This window comes from Cucurbita pepo, chromosome 13, assembly GCF_057944985.1.
Source record: "Cucurbita pepo subsp. pepo isolate OVF chromosome 13, ASM5794498v1, whole genome shotgun sequence".
NCBI classification, from domain to species: domain Eukaryota; kingdom Viridiplantae; phylum Streptophyta; class Magnoliopsida; order Cucurbitales; family Cucurbitaceae; genus Cucurbita; species Cucurbita pepo.
This window is the reverse complement of record NC_141810.1, coordinates 3,231,602-3,253,204: the sequence shown is the minus strand read 5'-3', so window position 1 is coordinate 3,253,204 and position 21,603 is coordinate 3,231,602. Positions and strand designations below refer to the sequence as shown.

General features: G+C 35.0%; 1 protein-coding gene and 1 pseudogene across 2 annotated transcripts; both read right to left on the bottom strand.

Moving 5' to 3' along the window:
• Positions 1–5,506: 5,506 nt before the first annotated feature.
• LOC111808667 (uncharacterized) lies at positions 5,507–9,570 on the bottom strand (annotated as a pseudogene). Its single transcript, XR_015423337.1, has 9 exons — positions 9,138–9,570; positions 8,733–8,824; positions 8,564–8,643; positions 7,466–7,507; positions 7,202–7,346; positions 7,058–7,098; positions 6,641–6,934; positions 6,125–6,568; positions 5,507–6,051 (listed from the first exon to the last, which is right to left on the bottom strand). The product of XR_015423337.1 is annotated as an uncharacterized LOC111808667 (transcript).
• A 9,613-nt stretch (positions 9,571–19,183) lies between these two features.
• Positions 19,184–20,985, bottom strand: LOC111808199 (heavy metal-associated isoprenylated plant protein 12). Its single transcript, XM_023694043.2, has 3 exons — positions 20,675–20,985; positions 20,496–20,571; positions 19,184–19,722 (listed from the first exon to the last, which is right to left on the bottom strand). The coding sequence occupies exons 1-3, from the start codon at positions 20,678–20,680 to the stop codon at positions 19,382–19,384; spliced, it is 423 nt and encodes a 140-aa protein (XP_023549811.1). The 5' UTR covers positions 20,681–20,985; the 3' UTR covers positions 19,184–19,381.
• Between the last annotated feature and the right edge of the window lie 618 nt (positions 20,986–21,603).

Below are 21,603 nucleotides of genomic sequence, written 5' to 3'. Positions count from 1 at the left end.
ATTATACTCAGATTATTTTCTTTTTTAAAAGAATAATAATTATAAAATCATAATAGAAAATGAGGCATCACTTTAAAATATTAATTTTATTTCTTATATATATATATATATCAAAATTTTCTCGTCTCCATCCTATATCAGTGTAAAACTTACATTAGTTGGAGAAGGAAACAAAATATTTTTTGATAAGGGTATGTAAATCTAGCAAACACATTTTAGAATAAAGATGATTATATGTTAGCAGTGGACTTGAGCTTGAGCTGTTACAATCATTATGTTTTTTTTTTATCTTTTAATTCTTATACTCTTAAAACTAATTTTTTATTATTATTAATTTAAAAAAATTTTGGAGAATTAAATTTGAACGTTTGAAAGTATATAGACGGGTTTGAGACCGTTGTAGAGAGAGAAAAAGAGGATGAGAGACAAAAAGTGAAATGAATATAATAAATATAAAATTTGTTGACTTTGAAAGAAAATGTCAAATGGGGACAAAGAAAGAAGAGGGAAGGTGGCAAAGGTTGAGGAAGTTGGTGTTTTTTGTGGCAGTGTGCAAAGGAAGGCGTTACACTAACATCTTTGACTCTCCCATTCTCTTTCTCTCTCCTCTTCTCATTGGTCAATAGCTTTATAGGGATTAGGGAGCTCTCTTTACTTCACGCGCTTTTCCCTCTCGTCCTCTTCACTTTTCCCCCACATGGGCCCTTCTGTTCTGCATGTTTGACACATCATGCTCGTCTTCCCTACGCCCCTCCTTGCGACTGCTACTCCCTCTCTCTCTCAACACAATCTCCCTTTTATTCCTTACCAACCTTCCCATTTTATTTACCACTTTTTTAAAAGTTTTTTTATTTTTTTCTTATATAAATTCATACTCATGTTTCTTTTAATTATCTCTTAATTAGTCAACGTGTGACGGTTCCTCTCAATAATCATCAACAAATTATTCGTTTACTTGATAGTGAAATGACGTGATTGGTAATATACTGATGTGAATTATTGACACTACGTCACTGTCGTTATTTGAAACTAATAACGACTTTTTTGTTAACGAAAAGTTAACGATTTTGTCGTTAACAACGAAAAGTCTCACTCATCCAATCTCGACTTTCCTTTCAACGTGTCAATTATTTCGTGTCTTTTTAATAAGTAAATCAATCATAATTGACTTAGAAATATATAAAAATTCACTTTTATTTATTTAATTACACAAATATTTTTTTATTTAATAAATTTTAATAGATCACACCGCTACTTGGAACACAAATATATGTTTGTTATAAGGCTATGTTCCACTTTTGGAAGACCGTGCGTTATATTACCATATCGTGATTTTTCATATATAAATGTAACTAAGGTATGGGAGCGGAGCGTTATATCGCCATATCGTGATTTTTCATATATAAATGTAACTAAGGTACGAGAGCGGATTCCCCATCGGCAGGGGACAGGAGACGGCCAGCTCAAGGCACATCACGACCTACAGGCAAGACCAGCGAGACTTGGGAAGGCAACCCGATTGGTTGTCAGATGATCCATAGTACCTGCAGCATGCAGTTAGCTCAAAACATGTTCATCATGTGGCCGAGCGAAGTGCACCTACACCTGTCTTTGTGAAGGGTGAAGCTGAAGCAACCTAGCATCACTTTAGATAGGAGCAGATTAGATGACTTACAAGTGAAAGTCAATTCTTCGGATCGATACATAGTACCACGTAATGGAGATCAATTGGTAATTGACCCTAAGGTCAAAATATATACCGTCAAATATAATTTTTATACATACAAATAGGTAATTGTCTTAAGTTTCCATGAACTCAAAAGGGTCAAACGTTCAAAAAATATAATTTTTAAATTACGCAACAATATCACGACAATTCAAAATATAGAATGGAAAACACTTATATGCATACATAGGAAAGTGTAACAACCCAATATTGTTCGCTTTAGCTCATTACGTATCATTATCAGCCTCACGATGAGCTTACGTCCCGTATGCTTAGATTGTGACGTGTCTTGTAAAGAGATGAATGTTTATTGAAAGTAATAATTCCTAAGTTGAAGCCAAATTTGTTGAGTGCATCTAGCACAACAAAATGACCCTGCCTACACTCCTATTTCTCATCCTAATATCGAACGTGTCATTTTTTCATCCACTATTTTTCTAATATACTCTTTAATTTTAAGTTATTTATAGCATTTTCAGAATCTAAACTTACACAACTTATGAGGAGTATATACAGAACAACTATAAATTCAAAAATCAATCAGTCTATTAAATGAATCGAAAAGTGAGTCAGTCAAATATAATGAACGAAACATACACTAAGAAAGATGTTGGTCTTTATAAACAACATCATCTACTTTGTTATAGAGTTGTTTAATGTTTTTTTGCCGTATATAATTTATTTAATGATATAAACAAGTTGTTTAATGTTTTTTCGCCGTATATAGTTTATTTAATAATATAAATCAGAAATATTTTAAACTTATTTTAATTAATTAATTAATTAACTCAAAATAAAATATATTATTGTGGTTAATAGTATGTCATATTTTCTGGTTCATTGTATTTTCAAAAAATAGACATTAATTAAACAGTTAAAGCAGCTCTAATTATTCTAAAAGATAAATACAAAATTTCTCCCGTCACATATGATGTAATATTACATTAAATTTTTATTTAAAAAAATATTTTTATTAATTTTTTATTTTTTATTTTTTTTAAAAAAAAAACTGATGTGTGTATGGTAGGGATGAGAATATGGATCCGTAAAAAATGGGCTTCTTAATTAAAGATTCTCTTTTAATTTACTAAAAAAAAAAAAAAAAAAAAAAAAAAAATTCTTTTAAGAAATGTGGAGTGAGGTGAGGAATCTTTTTAATTTTCACTATTTTTTTAAAAAAATTAATTTATTATTGCCTATGCATTTTTGAGAAATTTCATTATAAAATTTTCCTAATTCACCCATTAATTTGTAAAATAGTTTTTATTTTAAGTTTATTAATGCATGATAAAGTAAATTAGTCAAAACTCTTGAATTTTAATAATTACGACAGTCCGTTTTATTTCAAAACTTGTCAATTTTGTAAGATATATGTGTCTGGTAATCCATTGAATGTATAATTTTTTTTAAATAATATCCGAAAAAGTTTAAAAATACCATACACAGATCGGTTTATATCCAAAACTAACCTTAAAGATATTTTTTAGAGTAGAAGAAGATATTTTAATTAATTTAATGAATTTTGAATTTAAAATTTAAAATTATGATTTAGATTATTAAATAATTAAAATATTATGGTCCCAAGAGAGGGATATTGGATGTTTGTTTTTTAATAAATAATTTATGTATTATTATTTTTGTTTGGTATGTTTCATTGTATTTGTTACTAATTAATGCAATGAAAACTCTTTTTCCCCAAATGTCAATTTTATAAGGGTTCGTTTTAAGAGTTTGTTGCAAGGGATTTCATCCCTTTATCACTTTTCAATTTCACCTTTTTTTTTATATTATTTTTATCTTTCTAATTTAAATTTAAATTTCTTTAAAAAAATTCAAATATCTTTTTAACCGACTTACATATTTATCCTCAAGAATTTTAGATTTGTTACACCTGTGTGATCTACAATTTTAGATCTGTTACATTTGTCTGTCTGAAAACAGAATGAAGTCAATGTTGAGTTCAAGATAAATAATAGAAATTGGATCCCTAGAAAATAATCATGGACTCATTGACCTTAGATAGAGCGGAATTGGACTCACTTCAAAACGCATACATCTTGCACTTCATCGGCTCATTGTACTCATCATTGAAACACGTAAAGGAGAGTTCTCTGTACCTAACTAATTAAATGTATTGATGAAATTTCTCCGTCTATAATAGAAAATCGATTATGGAATGAATTAATACTATTTTAATTTTGTTAAATAAAATATATGTTCTATTCACTAAGAGATTAGAAATTTGAAAAATATTTAATTATATAATTAAAATTAAGTCTATTTTACAAGCAAATAATAAATAGATTTATAATTGATTAAACATTAAATATAGTAATTATTTTCATTCAATATATTGAATATATCGGCGGCAAATTAAATACAAGAATTTAAAAGGAGAGGGTTAGGAGAAATGAAATTGGATATTAAAGTCATCAACCTTACCTAATCTATACCAAAATTGTGTTAAGAAAGACGGGAAGATCGTTGTTTGTCGCGTTTCAAAAAGACAAATCATTGTAATGATTGATTCGAGCTATCTGAGCTATCCGACAAAATATATTTAATTAATCATGTTCTATAGATACGAACAACTATATCAACTAACTCGACATCTCAACTAACCTTTAGATATAAAAGGTTCCTTTTTGCACTACCGCTATACTAAAATAGGTTTGTCCCTTTAATGCCTTAGTGGACGGATATCTTAACATTTGGAACTACTATATTCGAGTGTAGGATCTAAAGAATAAAAACGAAACAATGATTTGGCGTTATGGAAAGTTAATAGCAGTATTACATGGCATGTCTTCGATGGATATGACTGATTTAGGTCATAAATGAGTGTATAAAGAAAACGTATTACCTAAAAGTGTCAAACCAATACTGATTAGATCGAATAAAACATAAACTATAGAAATTATAATGATAATGTAACAATTCAAGCTCACTGCTATCAGATATTGTTCTCTTTAGATTTTTCCTTTCGGACTTCCTCTCAAGGTTTTAAAACGCGTCTACTAGAGAGAGGTTTCCACACTCTTATAAGAATGTCTCGTTCTCCTCTCCAACCGATATAGGATCTCACAACCCACCCCCTTGGGGGTCCAACGTCCTCGTTGGCACTCCGCCCAGTGTCTAGCTCTGATACCATTTGTAACAACCCAAACCCACCGTCCTCTTTGAACTTTCCCTTGAGGTTTTAAAACACATATGCTATGGAGAGGTTTCCACACACTTGTAAATAATGCTTCGTTCCTCTCATAGGATCTCACAATCCACTCTCCTTGGAGGCTTCAGCATCCTCGCTGGCATACCGTCCAATGTCTAGTTCTGATACCATTTGTAACAACCCAAACTCATCGCTAGCAAATATTGTCCTCTTTGGGCTTTCTCTTTCGAGCTTCCCCTCAAAGTTTTTAAAACGTGTCTGCTAGGGAGAGGTTTCCACACTTTTTGTCCTCTTTAGGCTTTCTCTTTTGGGCTTCCCCTCAAAGTTTTTAAAACGTGTATGCTAGGGAGAGGTTTCCACACCTTTATAGGGAACGTTTTGTTCCCCTTTCCAACCGATGTGGATCAGATTAAAAGGGTGTCCTAAAATTCATTCTTAAACATAAGATAATGGGATTGGAAGTGATGGTATTATGTTGAAAAGACCAAATATTTTTGATGTTGGAAATCCATGGCATCCACTTCTCTCTCCTTCTCTCTCTCATCCTTCTAAATCATTCTATTTCCTTCTAAGATGATATCAAAAGAAAAGAAAAAGTATCCCATAAGCTTAAATAAAATGATAGCAATATCTTTTTCAGGAGGGTCTATGTGAGTAACTATTAGCACTTGATAATGTGGAAGAAAGTGCATAACACTATGGAAGAAGAGGACAAGAAATGCATTAAAACCACAAACAAAACAAAGCAAAGCAAACCCACTACCAATTCCTTCACCCATCATTGCTTTGCTTTTTCCTGTTCTTAGAACAGTTCTTACCTTACTATGGAAAGTTCTGCTTGTTTAATTCATCCAACACCGTCAATTTCTAACCAAAACTGGAACAAGCCATCATAACTCATGGACATAGCAATTTCAGTAAAGGCTTCGCCACAAAAAAGGAAGCAATATCTAATCTTTAGCACACAATTCTTTCAAATCCAATTCCATATCAACAGACAGACACTACTGGAATTGAACAAACAATCATTGCAGTTTTGGAGCCATGTAAGAATAGAACAGAGAAATAGATTTGTAATACTTACAAGCAGCAGCAGCCTGTCTCGCTTATGAATCCATTTGGTCAAATTGTAACAGCCCAAACCTACCGCTTGCATCTGAGAAAACGGGAGTTGTTAGAAGAGTAGTTCGTTTAGATGCATGATGCTCAAAAGGTCCTTTAATCATTACCTATGATCCCACCGTGCCGAACCAGAGCAGAAATGACTGACATTTGCAACAAATAATGGATCACGTTCTTCGTTGTCGAATTCGTACTCGTTAGGACTAGTAGGATTACCCTGATCTATATTCTCTAGTTCTCTAGTCAAATCTTCCATTGTCTTTTTTAAATTGGCTTTACTCGTGTCCCCTGATTCACCAGTAGAGACACCAACCATTGTTATTTTGGGAAGAAAAGGACTTGCCTGCACGTTTTGATTCATATATTCGTGACGAATGTCATCTCTTTGGCGTTGTTTTGACCACAAATTTCTAAAAGGATTGAAGGATTGTTGCTTAGTTTCTTGATTGGCTTCCCTATTATCTTGAATGTTGAGGGCTGATGAGCTATAACACTGAAGTTCTTCGGCCTGCTTAGCAGACTCTGAGATTCTTAGGAGAGAAGTTGCACTCCTGAAACATAGAACATAAATAGCATCAAAGGTATTGTAAGATGTACCTAATTTCGAAAACCTGAGCACATACCGTCTCTCGAATGAGTCGACCATGCAAGGGAACTTGGGCTGAATACCGACAGCTTTACGCAACCATCTATTTCCAAGAATTACTTTATCGACGGTATAAAGAAGCTGCATTTCAGCAACCTTAGAGATGACACTCAAGGGTATTCCAGGATTGCCCATCTCATCCATCACTTCTTGAACCTACTAGAGAAGAAAATGTGAGACGACGCATGTTAGTTGTGGCTTAATAATCGATCCGAGGATAATATGTTCGGAACCCAGATAGAGTATGAAAAGTGGGAGAATAAAAATTATCCTGCTAAGAAGCTAAGCCTCTAAACACTCTATTATTCCTTTCACCCCAAAGGTTCCACATGATTGCACATACTCCAGCTCAAACCGACCTTTCTCACAAAAAGGCGGACGAAAGGGGAACTACCCGAACATTATTGAGCATATCGAGAAAGAAATTAGAATATACTAACAATAGCCTTTTGATTCTTGAAGACACATTATGATATGGTATAGAACCACCCTTTACAACAACGTACTTACTCAAAGTAGCAAACACTGCATAACCAACTTGAGAAAATGACATACCACTTTATCCCATCATTAGTTGCTATTGCAATATTCAAGTTATGGGCACCGAAAACAGGAACGCCATCAATCTTTTTGATTCCACCATTTTGAGACAGGCATTTAAGAAGCTTGTTTGCTGCTTTAACCTACACATTACAAAAGCACACAAGGGCCAACGGCACGACTAACTGTCATGATATTCTAGCTGGTAGATTGATATTTTGTGTTAATTGAAGTTTTTTGATTCAGTCAAGAAAAATCATACTTGCTTCTCATTTGGAATGAACTGAAATAGATGAGGTTTTTCCTGCATAACATAACTTTAGAAGTTAGATCATGGAAGACAATGCCCAAAATCAAGTAGTGAATCTTCAGCAGATTAGTACAGCTACTTGCCGTTTGAATAATGTACCTTATGGTTATGGATTCCAAAGAACAAAATTCCAAAATGAACCGATGACATAATATTGTTAGAGAGAGGTAATCTTTTTGTTCAAAAGTAGAAAAGTTACAGAAAAAGTTAACAAAGAACACGCAAAAGAAATACAGGTCTTCACCAAATCAGCCAATCTCCAACTGCCTTTACATGTCATTAAATATTCTAGAATTCCTTTCCACCCAAATATTCAATAAAGATCCTTCATCACATTTATGAGAGATCCCACATCGGTTGAAGAGGAGAACGAAGCATTCCTTATAAGGGAGTGGAAACCTCTCCCTAACATACACGTTTTAAAACTTTGAGAGGAAGCCCAAAGAGGACAATATCTACTCGCGGCGTGCTTGGGCTGTTACAAATGGTATCAGAGCCAGGCACTGGGTGGTGTGCCAGTGAAGATGCTGGACCTCAAAGGGGGTGGGTTGTGCAATCCCACATCGGTTGGAGAGGGGAACGAAGCATTCCTCCCTAATAGACACATTTCAAAACCTTGAGGGGAAGCCCGAAAGGAAAAACCCAAAGAGGACAATATCTGCTAGCTGTGGACTTGGGTTATTACATACCCATAAAACCATCCTTGTTCATCAACGGTTAGAAAAGAATTGAATGAAGATTTTCATTGCTTTTCACAGTTATCTATACCACCACTAAAAAGAGTGCAAAAACTATATTGACTACTCAAAGATGATTATGGGATAAGCAGAAGAGGAACCTTATTCCAAATAAATTTTGAGAAATACAATCCAAGCATGGTATGACATTGTCCACTTTGAGCGTTAGCTCTCATGGCTTTGCTTTGGGCTTCCCCAAAAGGCCTCATACAAATGGAGATGTATTTCCTTACTTATAAACACACGATCATTCCCTAGCCAACGTGGGACTTTCCTCCCAACAGACTTGACCCAACAATATTATATTTAGTACCTTGAAATGCTCATATGCTAAATCAAGACGACATGCCCCCACCACAGCACTTGGAATATTCAATCGCTTAACATATGTAACTAAGAAGCAAATACATAAATCACATAAATACTACAAAAGGAATGAAGATAAAGTGTAGCATAAACATAGAAATTTAAGGAGTTCATACCTGCATCGCCTAAATCAGTAAAGAAGCGGAACATGGGGCCATTTCTTTCACTCTTAGTAAAGGTCGAGAACATCTTAAGCCACTCTGGTGTTCTAAAAGAACGGAATCAACAAATAAGATATGACATTTGAACGGATACTTCGCTCAGAACAATACAAACAAACTCTAACACTTGAGCTATTAAAAAATGAATCACATAAACAGTTCCCCCCAATTACATATTCATAAACTGACTAAACCGTGAGCAGTACTTCTCATATAATGTATACATAAACAGCCATGATTGGCTGCCCATTAGCAAAATCAGTTGTTACCCTAGCTTCAATCTACTCCCTAGCAACATAAATTATCAAACTCAAATGAAAAAACAATTACAATCTTAACGACAAGAGATGGGAGGGGAACCTTTTAGAAATGAATGGAATGTCGAAGTGGGTCGAGACGGCCATAAGACCAGTCCCAGAAAGGTCGCACATGCTGAAGACCTGGCCTACAAATGCGGGGCCGCCGGCTTTTCCATCCGAATTGAGCCCTGAAATCCTGAGTGTGGATGAGACGACAGACCGTTGACAGCGGCGGATTTGGAGGAGTGGAGGTCACGATGAGTTGAGCTAAAAGGGTAGAGAAATTGGAGGTAGCGAAATGGAAGAAGTGGGTTATGAATTTAAGTGGAACATTAGGAGGTTCAATCTGAGAGGCCATGGAAGCTTCACAAATTCCTTCTGATGCGACCTGCTGTGTTAACTTCAGTAGCAACATTCTTTCTAGCTCTGAGTGGGTGAGCTTCATTGAGCGTGTAAATTAGCGTGTGGGGTGCATTTTCTTGCCCGTTCGACCTTTGCTCGTATGATTTCAATGGCATTCCTAATTTCTTTGTTACAAGTCATATTAGTGAAATTTGGAAGGAATTGGAGTAAGTTAGGAACGTTTTTAGCGTAAAACACGTAAAGCAAGTACCCATCTATAACATGTTTTAAGAAATACTCGTACGAGTCGATTAGGACCATGGACAAATGATTAGAAAACATGTTTAAGAGCCTAACTGACATAGTTTCATGATACCTAAGTCTTGTAAATAGAAAAGTTTATAATTTAGTACATTATTCGATTTTACCGCTCGTGTGCACATGATTTAAGATCTCTAATTGTACTACTATGTTTATTCTAACATGTCTGGGTTGATTTACTATCCCTTGCTTAAGCATTTTAAGTATAATATATGCTTATTTATCTTATTATATACACGATTTAGGGTTTAGTTCATGCCCATTTATGCTCCAAACTAATGTTATGTGCCCTAGAATGTTTGTTATGATTATGTTAGACGTGACCACGAACTGTTGTTTTACATTATTTTGGTCCTAGACGGTAGTTGTGAGCCTCATAGACCCTTTTTGGGTTGAATAGGCACCTTCTAGAGATGTTTAGGGCGCAACCTCTAATTGTGAACTAAGCAAGAGGAGCTAGGGCTTACTTGGTACACAAAATTTAGTTATCACCCACATGGGACTCTAAGAGTCATAGAAGGTATATTATTAAGTTAACCCGGTTGTATCTAGTGGAGAGTCATGACCTTATACTATTCCAATCCGAGGAGGGTGATATGAACATGCAGTTTACTATTCTAACTTGAAAAGACGATGAATAAACAAGTATTGTTCCTAAGGCAGGTAGTTGACTATTCCAACCCAAGGAGGGTGGTAGGAATATGCATTTACTGTCCCAACTGAAAAGGCAATGTGACAAATAGTTTACTAATCTTAAGAATAGGTAGATGTTGTCTGACACCACTAGAAAGAATCTTCTGAATAGAGCCTCACTAGGTAGACATGTATGATCATTCTTAGAGCAAGACGACTCCTTCGTACCTATGAGAGTTACCCTAGGACTTATTCAAGAGCCACTACGACTCAGAGCATATTAAGCATAAGATTGATTACCGACGTATGTACATGATTTAGGTACCTTTGAACCTGAAAAAGTTAATACATACCTTAATCCACATTTTTTTTTTTACTAATTTATGGGCAATATGAGCACATAGCTTCAACTTTCGTCTATAGGTATATGTCCAACGATAGCGTATAGAAGGTTGCTTACTGAGTACATTTTATACTTACTCTTACTGCACTTTTTTTTTTCTCGATAATTACTAGATGACTGATCATAGTGGAGGCGTACTACTGGTTGTGAGTATGTTCTTGAGGTAGTGCCTCAACTCTAGACATCAGACACAACTCTGAAGGCTAGTTAGTTACCTTAGTTTGTGCATAGCAAGAATGATATGCATAAATCTCAGTGATAGTCAGTGATAGTCTGTGGTCACCTGCTAGATCAAAGATGCGATGAGAGCCTACAAGTAGTTTGCTTGTGGGCTATATCTATATACTTACTCCTTTCTACATTTTCTTTTTCAGGTCACGTGGGCTATATCTATATACTTACTCCTTTCTGCATTTTCTTTTTCAGGTCCATGACCGTGTTAATTGAGGTGAAGTGTTGGGAGTTTAGTAGTCATAAAGGAATGTCGACCCAGGGCATCTGTTGAATGCAGTCAACATTTTTGTACACACCATGTACCTCAATTCTCGTTCCCCTTTTTGAATGAACATATCAGATATTTTATAATACTTAAATATAATTGAAGTAAAATATTATATTTCGATATATTAAAGAACATTATCTTAAGTCAAGAGAATCTCACGCATTCTTCTCTAGAATTCTTTAGACGTCTTCATTTTCGAGAGGTTTTTCAAATCTTGGTGTTGTATTCAAGTCATAATCGTCGTAGCTCGGGAGAAAGTTCCATAAACATCATTTTCAAATTCTCTAATTTTCTTCCCTTTTATTTAATTTATATGAATTCAGGTGAAAACAACATTAAAGACAGAAGATTATAATAAATTACAAAAGAGGAAATAAAATACATTTTCCCATAATTAAAAATATAATTGAATTTCAAACAGTTGTTGGGACATTTTTTAAATAATCATTTAAGCAACAACTTTCTCATAATTAATATAGTATATACATTTTATTGATTAAATAACTATAATGGAGTAACGATCTATGCTTAGAATTTGGATAAAGACTCAAAATATGTACTTGTCACCTGATCGTCGTGACATGAAATGTTACAAATGGTATCAGAGTGGTACCTCTTCCAATAAGGTGTTCGGAGATGAACTAAGACAAGAGCTGGTGGACATGTAACACTTGAGTAAATGAGTAGTACATGAATAAATCGCGGCTCTATTTGAATGAGAGCAATTACGAGGATAGGATAGCTATTTGGTTTTAGTTTGTAGGTATTAAGTTTGAAAACACTACTTTCATCTATAAATTTCGTTTTTAACCACTTTAATTCACGTGTCATACAATAGCATTTCATACTTATTCACATGCAGATTAAATTAGGTTTAACAAAATTTCTCTTATATTACCTCACAAAAGCTTCAAGTTGCAAACATAACACGTTCTTTTTCCTTTATATTTCACCAAAATTTCGGTCAAACTCTAATCCTAACAACCGAAGAAAATTGAATCAAACCAATCAAGTTGTACTGGATCAAATCGAGGCTATTCACATAAAAGACGGTGAGTCAATAGACGACTTTACTATGAAGTTGGCGACGATCGTCAGTGGCATCCGTTCATTAGGCGACAAGGTGGAGGGATCTCCGTTGTTAAGAAATTCCTTCGAGTTGTTCCCTCGAGATTCATGCAGATTGTTACCTCCATCGAACAGTGCAGTGACTTCAAGAACATGTTGGTAGAGGAGTCGTTGATTATCTTAAGGTCCATGAGGAGAGACTTCGTGGCTACGAAGACAAAGGGGAGGAGAAACACCTCTTACTCAGACATGAGGATGGCTCGCACGAATGAAAAAGAATGATGCATCTGACTCTTCTTTTTCAGGTACGAGAGGGCATCGCAACCATAATAATGGAAATAGAGATCGTGGACATGGTAGCGAACGTGGTGGCAGAGGAGGTCGTGAAAGTACCTTACAACAATGTCAACCCCTTGAAGGACAATAGCATGATCAAGTGTTACTTTTGTGGAAAATATGAGCATTATGTGGTAGAGTGCTACAAGAAGAAGTGCGATGAGGAGGCAAACCTCACACTCACGCAGGATCAAGAGCCCACACTAATGTTGGCTTAGAAGATGTCAAACTGTTGATACTTAACTAAGAGAAGGTTATGGTGAACTTTCTCACAAAAGAAGAAAACTGAGCAGAGACCAACATGTGGTGCCTAGACAATGGAGCAACCAACTACATGACTGGAGATTGAGGAAAGTTCAAGAAGTTTGATGAGAACCCCTATGATAACGTGAAGTTTGGTGATGAGTCAACTGTACCGATCCAAGAAAAAGGATTCATCTTGTTCTAGTGCAAGAACGACGACCAACGTCTACTGACCGAGGTATATTATATCTCAATCTTGAAGAGTAATATTATTAGTCTTGGTCAGATGAAGAAAGAAGGAAGCAGAGTGGAGTTAGCTTGACTCATTCCTCAAGATGTTCAACAGAGATGGAAACTTGTTGATGAAGTCAAAATGGTTGCATAACCGCCTCTACAAACTACTATTGAAGACCAATCCTCCCTCTCTATTGACGACACTCGCAGACCCAGCTTGGCTATGACATGCAAGACTTGGACACTTGAACTTTTAGGCGCTCAAAACGATAGGAGAGAAGAAAATGGCTAATGGGCCACCCAAAATCATACACCCGAACTAGCTATGTGAAAATTTTCTAGTCTCCAAACAAGCAAGACTGTCGTTTCCAGCTTAAACCCGTTTCCATGCTGAGTGACCATTGCAACTGGTTCATACAGATTTATGTGGCTCAACATGTAATACCCCAAGCTCACTGCTACTAGATATTGTTTCTTTGGACTTTCTCTTTTGGGCTTCTCCTCAACGTTTTTAAAACGCGTATGCTAGGGAGAGGTTTTCATATCCTTATAAAGAATGCTTAATCCCTTCCCCAACAAATGTAACATCTCACAATCCACTCGCCTTTGAGGCCCAACATCCTCTCCAATTGATGTGGGATCTTACACAATCACCCCATCATCAAGTGCTAGTAACAACGTACTTTCTCTTACTTGTTGATGATTATAGCCGTTGGATGTGGTACTTAGAGAAAAAGGAGTGGCATTATGTGCATTCAAGAAGTTCAAAAGACTTGTTAAAAATGGTCTGATCACGAGCTAAAAATCTTGCGCACCGAACGAGGTCGTGAGTTCTTATCCCAGAACTTCTGAAAGTTTTGTGATGAGGAAGGCATCAAGCGTTAACTCATTGCACCGTACGCTCCACAAAAAAATGGTGTGGTCGAACGAAGAAACCACACCATAATGACCACTGCAAGAAGCTTACTCAAGAGCATGCAAGTCTCCATGACTTTCTGGGTGAGGCAATATGACATGCAGTTTATCTTTTAAACCATTTACCACAAAGGCGCTAGACACTCGCACCCCCTACGAAGCATGGTTCAGTAAGACAACTCACTTCGAGTACCTAAGAGTCTTCAGTTATAACACATTTTAAGACTGTAAAATCATATATCAAAAAGCTTGATGACAGAAGCCAAAAGATGGTGTACTTTGGCGTAGAGAATGGGTCCAAAGCACACAAGTGTATGATTCGCAACATGAGAAAATTCATGTAAGTAGAGATGTCGTATTCGAAGAAGAGAAGAAGTGAGATTGGTGCAGCATTGGCGATACCAAGCAGCTTGTTACAGACTTCACTGCCCTGGAAGAAGAAGGAGACGCAATAGACCTAGAATGTACACCGACAGTGACACCAAGAAGTCCACACATGTCATCACCAGTGACTTTGAAAGTCGTGATAAATCCTCTAGAACAAGAGATCTCATGCGAGAGCACAGGAGGATCCACAACAGAGGATGGACCAAAGAAGTTTCGTTCTCTTGCTGTAATTTATGTAGATACACTTGAAGAAGAATTGGATCCCGACAAGTTAGCAATTGAAATGACGAATTATGTAGATACAGTGGCGAGGAGCCGAAAACTTATCATGAGGCAGCAATTGAAATGATGTAGTAGGAGGTCATGGAAAAAGATCTTAAAGCCACTGAGAAGAACAAGATGTGGGCATTGACTAGTCCGTCAATTCGAAGTGGGTGTTTAAGTTGAAGAAGAATAGCGAAAGAAATTTCATTAAGCATAAAGCAAGACTCGTGGCGAAGGGATACGTGTAGCGGCAAGGAGTTGATTTTGAGAAGTTTTTCACGCCAGTGGCTAGATTGGACACTGTAAAGTTGATTCTTGCCCTCGTAGCTCAACACGGGTAGAAGGTCCATCACTTGGATGTCAAATCAGTGTTCCTAAATGGTGACCTCCAAGAAGGATTGTATGTTGCCCAACCTGAAGGTTTCATCATCAAACCCGAAGGGCACAAAACGTACAAGTTGCCAATGACCCTCTACAGTTTACTGCATGTATTGAGGGCTGGAACATACATCTGAATAAGAGCTTAAAGATTCTAAAATTCATGAAGTGTTCGCAAGAACAAGCAGTGTATACAAGAAACAATGGAGATGAAACACTCATAGTTGGTGTGTACGTTGATGACTTGATCGTCATTGGTACAAGTGTGGAAGGCCTCAAAGAGTTCAAGCACCAAATGATAAAAGAATTTGAGATGATTGATCTCGGGTTACTCACGTACTACCTCGGTATTGAAGTAGGCCAAAGGAAAAATTGTATCACGCTAAAGCAATTGGCCTATGCTAAGCAGGTGTTGCATCAATTTAAGATGGCAGAGTGCAACCCAACTAAGTATCTCATGGAAGCAAAGTTAAAACTCGCGAAACATATTAAAGGAAGCTTGGTGAATTCCACTGAGTATAGGTGCATCATCGAAAGTCTATGGTACTTGACTCATACTCGTCCGAACCTTTCATATGTTGTTGGAATTGTGAGTAGGTACATGGAAAAGACTACTATGATACATCATCCAGCAGTTAAGCACATTCTCAGCTATGTGAAGCGAACCACAAGTTCTGGGCTGAAGTATTAAAGAGGGTGAGGTCTTGAAGAACTAATCGATTTTTCCGATAGTGATTTAACGGGAGGCATTGACGATAAAAAAAAGTACGCAGGAATGACGTTTTATCTCAACAGAAATTGATCTCTTGGTAATCTCAGAAGCAACAAATTGTGACACTATCTTCCTATGAGGCCAAGTTCATGGTAGCAACTGCGACATCATGCCAAGCATTGTGGCTGAGAAATTTGTTGAACTAAGTGACTGAAAGTCGGTAACTCTCTATGTCGACAAAAAACCTACGATTGCATTGATGAAGAATTTGGTATTTTGCAGACGCAACAAACACATTGACACTTATTTCCACTTTATCCGTGAGTGTGTCGAGAAGAGACAAATCGCTGTAGAGTTCATATGCATTAGAGAGCAATGTGCGGATGTTCTCACCAAGGCCCTAGCAAAGACTAAGTTCGCAGAGATGCGAGAGTTGTTGGGAGTGAAAAATCTTGAATAAAGTCATGGGGAAGATCGTGAGCCGATAAACTTAAATTAATAAAATAAGTTATTAATTAATGGAGCAACTTTAGTAGATTTGTCGGTAGTTGGCAAATTGTGGAGTGATTTAATTAGAAAAATTGTTAATGTTTTTAACTTGAGGAGAAAGTTTAGAAAAGTTGTCGGTGCTTTCTCCACTATAAATACTCATTGTCAAATGTATGCTCTAGTCACGACAACATAAATGCTTAAGATTCTTTTATTCAAAGAATCTCTCCCCTTAAGTTGTTCTTGCTTCTTTTACTTGTTTCGGTATATTTCGATCATGGGTCATAATCTAACAGATAATTTTCGAATAATAGTAAACAGAGAACAATTGAATCAAGAGCTTTAAGATAACAATGACCCTAGAGCGTCGGTTAAATGATGGGTTAATGAACAGGGAGAGTCAGATTTCTTTGAGAAATCTGATCCTTTAATAGAACAATCTATGGACGATACCAAAATTTATTTGTTTTTGAGATATTACAATAATTTTCAAAAACTAAGAACAAAAAACCAAATGGTTATCAATAGGGATGTATTGAAATTCTTCTCTCATTTGTGAATTATTAAAAACAAAAGGCAACGTGCTTAATATACAAAACAAATGCCACTAAATAATCAAGTCAAGGCTTACTTGGCTACCACTCCATACTATATTATTATTACCAACTTTCTAAAAGGCATCTCCACCAAATATGGCAAAAGGGTGTGTTCACATCTTTAAACCTTTTTTTCCCCTCATATTGCATTATTGTCTATCTCTATCTATGATTCATCAGTTATGGGTAAATTCTTAGAATTTAAAGCATACCCTTTTGAATTTTCTTCGAGCAAATTAGTGGGTTGAACTCGTGCTGTAACAGTCCAAGTTCACTGCTAGTAAATATTGTCCATTTTAGCCCGTTACGTATCGTCGTCAGTCTCACAGTTTTAAAACATGTTTACTAAAAAGAGGTTTTCACATTCTTATAACAAACGTTTCGTTCTCCTCTCTAACTAATGTGGGATCTCATACGTGATTATCGAATTGGACGGATGCAGACACAATTGTCTAGCTCGTCAAACTCGAGATTATATTAACATATGGATAAATATGCAATCCATTAGTCATACGTAATATTCGATAATTGATTATTATTATTATTATTATTGTATGGATTGACGTCATCATGAAGAGGAAATTGACAAAAGAGTTGCTTTGTTGAAGACGGCATCTTTGGATATATCTCATGTCCATTTGAACATTGTATTTGTGGGGACAAATATTATTCCACTCATACACAGTGGATTTGAATTCCGACAGACATATATGTGTCGTTTACAAAAATATTAATGTCTCAATTTTATGAAATTATTGATAAAAATATCGATAATCGTTAATACCGATAGAAAAGTTACCTAAATAAAAGATTTTGAAAAAACGTCGATTTCGTTAAACTCATAAATCATAATTTAATATCTCGCTTCTAGTTAAAATATATAAATTAAATAAGTTCCTGACTTTTTTAAATTTAAACGAACTAAGATCATCGCTAAACACATGCAATCGTCATTTTAAAACACAAGACAGAGAAGTAATTCTAGCTTAAAACGAGGAAAAGTCGTAGCAAATGACCTTAAAATTGAACTAAACCAACTTAGCCGGACTGAACTGCAAAAACAATGGTATGCATAAATCCCAATCGGGATCTCCCAACCATTTCCTAATGACGACGACAACGACAAAAACTCCCACAAGCAACACCCTGATGGTTGATATATGCAACGATGTTGTTGTGGCCGAAGGTGGAAAAGATGTAGTTGCGTATATAAATAATTTAAGTTTTGAAAAATTTCAACTAGTATCTAAAGTTGGGTTGAATCTTTGACTTCTAATTATTGCTAGACGTAATCAATTCAATAGTCGTAAAAATTATAATATTTAGTTTCAACCAATTTATATCAACTTATACCGTCTTTTTTATCTTATACACGAGAATCAATTAGCTAACCAATCCTTCCTACTTTATTATCAACATCGCTTTCTCAGGAAAATTTATTCATCAGGGTATTTAGGAATTTTAATTAAATATTATATAATTAAAATATTTGAAACTTTAACTCTTTTTATTAAATAATTATTGGAGTTAAATAAATTTGTTATTAGTAATATTAATCTAACTATTTTTGAATTATTATTTTAAAAATAAATATTTAATTATTTTTTCAATAATTTATCATTATAATTGCATGAATTTATTACGAATGCAAATGGTTTTTAGTTGGTTTGGTCAAAACCGGCATACAAATTAATTATTATTATAAGAAATTTTAACTATTTCTATTTAATATAAAATTACCATTAATTAATAAATAAAATAGAACAAAATAGCAAATTTACAAAACTACCCTTGATATTTCCTATTTAAGATTTTAAAAATAAATAATCAGAAAAATGGGTATAGAAGAGACTTAGTCAAAGTCAACGATTATACCGACGACTTAAGAGATAAGGTTTTTTATGTTCGTTCCATTGATTAATTTTGATTATAATATATATATATATATTTTTTTTTTATTTGCAAATATTTTTTATTTTTCTTCTACTAATTAAAAATAAATAATTTTTAAAAATTGTTCTTCCCCTTCAGGAAATGAACGCCATTACTCTTTGGAATCTCGGGAATTATATTTTTAAATAGTTCAAGAAATTAATGTTAGAAATATGAACGTTCAAATTTTTAATCAAAATTAGATACATCTTTACTAGTTTGGTGGCGGAAATATATATATAGAAATGTCTCTGTTCTTGATTTTATAGGAATGTTGATAAAAATATAAATAAAATGTCAAACCGGTTTGAATTTTCTAAAGTAATAAAAACGTTAATTGATTTGTGGAGTGTTGAGACGAAAAAATATATTATTTCTTATCCAAATTTCAATCTTCCATACATGAAATCACAAAATTTTGGAGTGGAAAAGAAGGAAAGAACTCAAAACTTAGGTCTAGAACTTGGGAATATCCATTTGAAATGGCATTCATATACAGAGAGAGGTAGAGAGAGGTAGAGAGAGAGAGAGAGAGAGGCAGAGAGAGATTTTAAGAAATAACACAGCCATTTGGATCTTCTTCAATGCTTATGCTTCTAGGAGGATAGAAAACAGGTGGATAAAAACAGGGGTTATTTCTGGCATGCCATGCCTTCAACATCTCTGCAAGCTTTTCTTCTTCTTTCTTCTTTTCCTCTGCTGCCTTCTTTGGATCTTCCTTCTTTGGTTCCTCTTTCTTTGGCTCTGGTTTCTTCTCTTCTTTCTCTGGTCCAACTGATACGATCACTGTGTGACAAATTTTCCTTAGTTTGCTCACTATCATCACTGGATCTACATCCCCTGTTACTGTCAGTTTCTTCTCTTTCATGTCCATTGAGATTGAGTTCACTCCTGCAATCATTTTTTCACAAATTTTTGTCAGCCAAACAGGATGGAGAGAGAGAGAGAGAGAGAGAAAAGTGGTGGATTTTGATATATGGGGTTGTTTTTGTTCTTTAATGGCTAGTTCGGAGAAAAACAGAGTATTTCTACAAAACAGAACAGAGCGAGCGCGAGAGAGAGAGATGGAAGATTTTGAAACATGGGTTGCTTTTGTTTTACATGTAAAATAATGGGTTCGTTCAATTTTTCATGTAAAATTGAAGAAAAAAGAAACTTCAATTGGTTTGGAGAAAAAACAGAGTATTTCTCCAAAAACAGAGCAGAACAGAGAGAGAGAGAGATGGAAGATTTTAAAACATGGGTTGTTTTTTTTTCTTCGTGTAAAATAATGGGTTCATTCCATTTTCCATGTAAAATTGCAGAACAAAGAAACTTCATTTGGTTTGGAGAAAAACAGAGCATTTCTCCAAAAACAGAGCAGAACAGAGAGAGAGAGATGGAAGATTTTGAAGCATGGGTTATTTTTGTTCTTCATGTAAACTAATGAGTTCGTTCAATTTTCCATGTAAAATTGAAGAAAAACAGGGCATTTCTCAAAAAACAGAGCAGAACAGAGAGAGAGAGAGAGAGAGAGAGAGAGAGACTCCATGGAGTTGAATCTGTTCTTCTAATAAAAGATGGGTTTGTTTTGGACAGATCTTCAATGATATATTTTCATTTCCTCTGTTTTCTTAGAGAGAGAGAGAGAGAAAGAAGAAATCAAAAGAAAATCCATTAAGTACCTGCTAAACTAGAAACAGAGCTCATAGCTTTTTGCTTTGATTTTTCATCAGAAACATCTAATTTCAGAATCACTTTCTGCAAAACAATCAAACCAAAAAATAAGCATAAAAAAAAAAACAAAAAACAAAAAACAAAACCCATCAAAGAAGAGAAAGAGAAAGAATTCGACAAGCCGTACCTTCATTTCTGGAGAATTTCAGAACGGAAATTAAAACAAGTAGAGAGAGGAGAGAGAGAAGAATTTAGTGATGAAATCTGGAATTGAAAGGACACGGAATGAACCAATTTATAACACAGAAAAGATAGAGAGAGACGAAGACGAAGAAGAAGATGACGACTAAGTCATGATGAAAGGTCTCCGGTGAAGAGTCAAGGAAATGAACTAACGAAAATTCATGGAAAATTCATTCACTTTCTTTCTCTGAAAGCTCTGTTTAAACTAATGAAATGCGTGTTTTTTTGTCACTTTTGCAGCCTACAATGGCGGCCTTCTTTTCTTTAACACAGGTGTTCCAAGAAGGCCTTGAAAACATCGAGTCAACTTCCTAAATGGATCTTACCAAAATTGTGATCACAAAAGGTAAGGTTTTGATGATAAACAAAAAACAAAAAACAAAAAACAAACGTGGGGTGCAAAAGTTTGTGTTTTTTGGGGACTTCAATAGCTTGCATTCTACGCTTCTTTAGAAACATTGTATCCCGATCATTAGTAGTTGTTCGTGGGTTGAGCTGGATCGAGTTATCGTATCTTTTAGGAAAACAATATGCTTTGGAAGAATCTTGTACAGCTTCGAAAAAGGGTTCTGATTGATCAAAATGATGATTGGGCACCGTCATACCTAATGCAGAAATCACACAGAACAGTAGGTGTTGTACGGAAATTGTTGGACATATACGAAATTAAATAAACGTCTACAAAACCGATTAATTAATCGGATTTTTCGAGTTATTGAAAATTTTTAAACAACCCTAACAGTTAACACTGATGAATCGAACATGTTGCACACAACTTCCATGAAACATAGTCGAAAAGTCCAATTTTTCGATAAATTTAATTATTATTATTATTATTTTTCAATGAAAGGAAAGAGAAAGTGAAGTTTCTTT

Bases quoted from the DNA above. Each gene is read 5' to 3' on its own strand.
- LOC111808199 (XM_023694043.2), bottom strand. The intron at 19,723-20,495 runs GTACTTAATGGA...AAATGATTGCAG, and splicing joins CTCTGTTTCTAGTTTAGCAG to GAGTGAACTCAATCTCAATG.